The sequence below is a fragment of the Dreissena polymorpha genome, chromosome 8 (assembly GCF_020536995.1).
Source record: "Dreissena polymorpha isolate Duluth1 chromosome 8, UMN_Dpol_1.0, whole genome shotgun sequence".
NCBI classification, from domain to species: Eukaryota; Metazoa; Mollusca; class Bivalvia; order Myida; family Dreissenidae; genus Dreissena; species Dreissena polymorpha.
The window spans coordinates 44,883,939-44,890,139 of NC_068362.1; the positions used below are offsets into that span (position 1 = coordinate 44,883,939).

General features: G+C 34.2%; 1 protein-coding gene across 1 annotated transcript; it reads left to right on the forward strand.

Annotated features, from left to right (window-relative positions):
• The first annotated feature begins 3,536 nt into the window (after positions 1 to 3,536).
• LOC127840488 (biorientation of chromosomes in cell division protein 1-like 1) lies at positions 3,537 to 6,201 on the forward strand. The gene is made up of 3 exons (XM_052368905.1): positions 3,537 to 3,590; positions 4,009 to 5,913; positions 6,196 to 6,201. Exons 1-3 carry the CDS (start codon positions 3,537 to 3,539, stop codon positions 6,199 to 6,201), a joined length of 1,965 nt encoding a protein of 654 aa, XP_052224865.1.

Consider the following 6,201-nt stretch of genomic DNA (forward strand, 5'->3'; position numbering starts at 1 on the left):
ACCGTGTTGACATATAGGAAGACCGTCGACATTGAAAATTTCCAAAATGTCCACTGATCGTCCTAGATCTTGATCCGGGAGGATCCGGAACTGCCGCATACAACCGTGCTTATATGAGACTGGGGCTTAAGTTAAAATGGCTTTGAATTAATAATTTCATAATTAAAGACTCGTTTCTATACCGATTTTCAAAACATTAACTCTGTTTAATTTATTATAATTATTTAGTAATACTATAATAAGCCGTATAATTGGGTAGCTAGAATATTATCAATTACCAAAATGTCGAGCTTTCATCACCTGATGTGGTGATCTTGTTATTGTCAGAGCATATGTATCTACCCTCTATCAGAAAAGGGTGTACTTGATAGCAAATCACGTTATGTCCGCAATTTGGTGGATGTTGATCTGTTTTAATAAATTTTTATTCCGCCTTTTTTTATTCAATTGTATCCTACCGCGGACAATTACAGGTCTGGTACATTGGTAATCATTCCACCGTTGAGTAATGAAACTGGAAATAAATCGTATTCTATTCTTTGTTTTTATTGGTGCTTAATTTAATTGTCATGCTATGATGTTACATTGTATGTAGACTTATATGTTTAAAACAAAATAAGCCGGGTCTAATGTGAGGTTCGGGCGTCCTTAAACTTGTTTTCATTCAAAATATAAATTTGCTTAAATTAAGACTGATAAGGATTTTCTCCTGCTGATGCAACCGGATTTTTACTTTTATACATTTGAGAAAGTAACGACTTACTAACACAAGTAGCTGCTGATTTTTATGTGCATTCTATTTTAAAACACATGATTATGTAATGCGTAATTGTACTGTTTAAGCATATCTCTACTGTTTTGTCTAACAAACATTATTCAATTGAACATGATATGAAATACCCGGTGGCCAACCTTTCAGCTAGTTAAATCGAAGAGCATCGAATGCCTTTTTGTCCATTTCCCGTCGTACATTGGGTCTGCAACGGTACATGTGTGTTATAAATTGAACTGTTAGGTGCCTTACTCGCGATGATTAAAACTTAATAAACACAAGTCGTTACTGATTATACTTAATTAATTATATAACTATTATTAATATGTCAAAGAGAATTACATCATGACACGCAAGCGTACACGGCCGTTTTTTATTTTCTAATCCCGGCACATAATACAAACTAACGACATTACTTATTCATAATAACTTTATATGAGCTTCATTAAAAATGACAATAAAGTCTTGTTTATTTAATAAATGATGGGTCTAATATTAAACGTATGATTGGTGAATTTTAATAGTGTCAGTACATTGCACGAACATGTTGCTTTTAATTAAATTATGATGTTTGAAAATGTACATGCATTTTCTCACATGTCTTTTCTTTTGTTAAATAATGTTATATTATGACTCTTTCCAATGACTGCTCCTCCCTAAATGGGGAATATATGTTACATTGTTTATACTGATAGCAACATTTGTACTTAGTATTTTAAGGGTGGTAGGTCTTGTTTATATTTAGAGATACGAAAGTCTTAAGTACGGTACCCTTACAAGTTTAATTTTCCGTAAAGCAACACTCGATGGTCTGACTGTAATAGAAAGTTATGTTTGATTCGATTGAAAACACACCAGCATATATTCTGGATATTTATACGTTCTTGCATAGTATTGATTATAAGCCACATTAAACCAAGTGTTTAAGAGGTATTGCCCTTTTTGTCTCGCGAACGAAAGAGGAAAAATTTACCTTAAGGCCTCTGCCTACTAGGTTATTTGCTCCCACCCCTATTGATTATTAGTGAAACATGTTTTGTGATTTCTTACCTCTGATAACTCTATGTTGACTGAATATTTTAAGGCTGTCTGCACATTAAATTTCCTCTTAAGTAGGGTACTTTTAAGTTTTTCCTTACAATAAAGGGTTACTTCTTGGGTTTGTTTATTTGATTTTAACGTTTTTTTTCATTATATCTTTACCAAAGACGCACAAATCCAGTTGTATATTTGGCCATGTGAAATTACCATCTTTGATTTGAGAAAAAGGATCATTTAACTTGTTTGCAAGTAATGAAAATTACTTTAATTTACTTCAACTACCGGCATGTTCACAGAGTGGAACTTTTTTTTATTGTTTATGCTCAATTATTGGATCATGTTAGTATTTTTAAGCGTCTTTTTCAGTTTACGTGTCGGTAATTTTGACATTTATTCACTTCATCGTATCCGCCTTCAATTAAGGTTGATACTTAGAGAGTAGATGTGATAGAAACATTATTTTGCATTCAATCTTGACTAAACGTAACGAAGTTATGTAAAACTTCAGAAACATGTATAACATTGAAAATCGTATATGTTTTCTTTAGTATACTTTAGTCTAATCGAACTGAGATAAAAAGGTAAACTTGATACTGTGCAATTTTTCTATATGTTTTTTCAATCTGATGTGAACAACTGTTAAATAAAATTGGCAAATATTAAAAATACATTGGGATACCAACAGCATAGCTTTTGTACATACAACGTGAAACAGTGAGACCTCATTTGAGCCCCATTTGATTGTAATCCCGCGACATATGCATGGCGACAAGATCTATTAAAACGCTCATGAAAACCTAATAAGTGATGGTCTTTTATAGTTTAAACTAAACAAATCTTATCGCTTTTCAACGAAATATGTGAGACATATCCCACCTGTCTTTAAGAACGAGGCTGATTGTTGTGTTGACAGAGCGAACAAACATTCTTTTCAACATACAGATATAAATATTTCACTAAGCATGCATCATCATCAAATTGAATTTTAATTACACATTAAAAAAAAACTGTCGCTGTGTGTATGATACTGTTAAAAATTTGTTGTCTTCCACTACTATTCGATTTACTTATTTTAACATTAAATATTAACATTTAACGCGCGAAATTAATAAATTAATTTTCATTCCGTGGTGTCATTTAAATCTCGGAGAAGAATATTTATGCAGAGTACCTTAGACCATTATTGCTCTCACATTGATAACAATTAACACATCATATGACTTGATGCTACCAAACATTTTTTGTTGGTGGCTAATATATATTGAATGGAACTCAATACCTTGTCACGTAAGACACAATATATATATAGTATTTAAAAAAAAAAATAGAAAAGAAAAATGATTGATTTCGGATGAATTATTGAAACGATATATATATTATAGCATCAATTTTATAAGCATGGCAGGATTTAAAAATCATTTTTAGAACACGATATGTTTTACATTTTACAGTTTGATATGGATACGTAAATACACAATGAAGTGCCATAACTGTGGCACAGAAGGGTTAACCAAATTCTGCGTAAAATGTGGCAAGAAAATAACTCCCATAGATGAAACCGTTCTAAAACCGATTCCGACAGTAATTATCTGTCAAGGCAAAAATGAAGATGGAACTGCATGTCTAATTGAAGTATCTACAGATGTAGAATTTTGTGGCAATTGTGGGACTGTTGTTGCGAAGGATTCACTTCCGGTAGAACAGTGTTCAAACAGTCGTAACGATGTTACAACTGAAGGACGGAATTGCAGTCAAATGGAACATAGGCATATTCAAGGTATGATATTTGTTTTAGTCTAAACAACAAAACAATGTGTTGTAATATTAATAACGTTTTTTTTTCAACTTAATGTTATTTGTTGTACTGTGTATTAAAACGCGAATTACGCATATTTTCTTAAAAAAAATTGATTGAAATAAATACATGTCTAAAGCAAAACCTATTATTGGTATGTGCACGCATTTAAAACACTTTTATTTTGCATTATATACTATTTAACACATTTAGAAACCCGTATTTAACAAATCAAAATATTACACCAGAGAAAGATGTTCGGTTCGAACCACTACGCTATGTCCAAGTGGATGATGGGAACAAAGAAATTTTAAAAGTTCAATGTAAAGAAACAACAAATGAAGCAACGGAGCCTTCTAACAATTCTGATATTGCTGTTGACAAAGACATACTAACACAGTTGAAAGGAGAGAACACCAATATGCAAGATCCAGCAATACAACCACTGGAATTGGTTGATAAACTTAGTACAACTGTTGACAGAGGTAACATTCCACCCGAAGGCAGTTATTCCCAACTCAACAAGGATGTAACAGATGGAATACCGACAGGAAAATATAACATTCAGGAAAATGAAGATTTGAGACACAAAGGAAATCTACAATCGTACTCGGAAAAAGAAATTGAAGATAAATGTGTGCAAGTATTGACAACCCAAGAAGGTAACTCTCAATTAGGCGAGGGGAATAGGGCTGCACTGCAAGACAGCTCCATGATAAAAGACAATGTACACAATAAAGTAAAACCAGAAACGGAAAACGTTGAGAAATCTGATTTTAAAGACGACGAAGAAATTGAACGTAAATGTGTCCAAGTATTGACAACCCAAGAAGGTAACCCTCAATTAGGCGAGGGGAATAGGTCTGCACTGCAAGATAGTTCCATGTTAAAAGACAGTGTACACACTAAAGTAAAACCAGAAACGGAAAACGTTGAGAAATCTGATTTTAAAGACGACGAAGAAATTAAAGGTAAAGGTGTGCAAGTATTGACAACCCAAGAAGGTAACTCTCAAATAGGCGAGGGGAATAAGGCTGCACTGCAAAAAAGCTCCTTGTTAAAAGACAATGTACACAATAAAGTAAAATCAGAAACGGAAAGCGTTGAGAAATCTGACGTTAAAGACGACGAAGAAACTGAAGGTAAAGGTGTGCAAGTATTGACAACCCAAGAAGGTAACTCTCAATTAGGTGAGAGGAATAGGGCTGCACTGCAAGACAGCTCCATGTTAGAAGACAATGAACACAATAAAGTAAAACCAGATACGGAAAACGTTGAGAAATCTGACTTTAAAGACGACGAAGAAACTGAAGGTAAAGGTGTGCAAGTATTGACAACCCAAGCAGGTAACTCTCAATTAGGCGAGGGGAATAAGGCTGCACTGCAAGACAGCTCCTTGTTAAAAGACAATGTACACAATAAAGTAAAACCAGAAACGGAAAACATTGAGAAATCTGATTTTAAAGACGACGAAAAAATTGAAGGTAAAGGTGTGCAAGTATTGACAACCCAAGAAGGTAACTCTCAATTAGGCGAGGGGAATAGGGCTGCACTGCAAGACAGCTCCATGTTAAAAGACAATGTACACAATAAAGTAAAACCAGAAACGGAAAACGTTGCGAAATCTGATTTTAAAGACGACGAAAAAATTGATGGTAAAGGAGTGCAAGTATTGACAACCCAAGAAGGTAACTCTCAATTAGGCGAGGGGAATAGGGCTGCACTGCAAGACAGCTCAATGTTAAAAGACAATGTACACAATAAAGTAAAACCAGAAACGGAAAACGTTGAGAAATCTGATTTTAAAGACGACGAAGAAATTGAAGGTAAAGTTGTGCAAGCATTGACAACCCAAGAAGGTAACTCTCAATTGGGCGAGGGGAATAGGGCTGCACTGCAAGACAGCTCCATGTTAAAAGACAATGTACACAATAAAGTAAAACCAGAAACGGAAAACGTTGATAAATCTGATTTTAAGAACGATGAAGACAAATCACCCAAACAGGGCATTCCAGAACTTAACAAAGCGATAAACCCTGAGGTAACGGGACGCTTGCAAGATCAAGAAAGCAAACAAGTGGACAACTTTAATAAACTCCAAGAGGACGATTCCCGACTGAGCGGAGAGATCACATGCACAAAACAATCTAAAGCTGACATAACAGAAAATGTGACAAATAACGGAACTAAACAATCAGCAAAAGTTAAAAAAAAAGATAGCAAAAAAGACAAAGATATGACGTCCGAACGCAGTTCATCCAAACCCCAAACACGACAAACTCATTATAAACCCCTTAACAAAAAAGTAAGTACTCTCCAAAAGTCGACCGTTCATAGTCAAAGGGATAAAACACCTATTTCAGAACCTATAAAAGAGGGCGGTTTTCATCATTCTCACAATCCCCCGCGCAAACAAGTTTCACAGCAACTTGATGGCTCCATGCAACAAAATTTAATCGTTAAAAAGGTTAAATACATTTCTTATGCAACGTTAGTTTACGATTGATAAACATGTTTTTGATTGATTTATTAGTTTTGCTGATTGTATTCATTAATCCTGTATATATTAATCTCGGCTTCTCTTAAGATATGA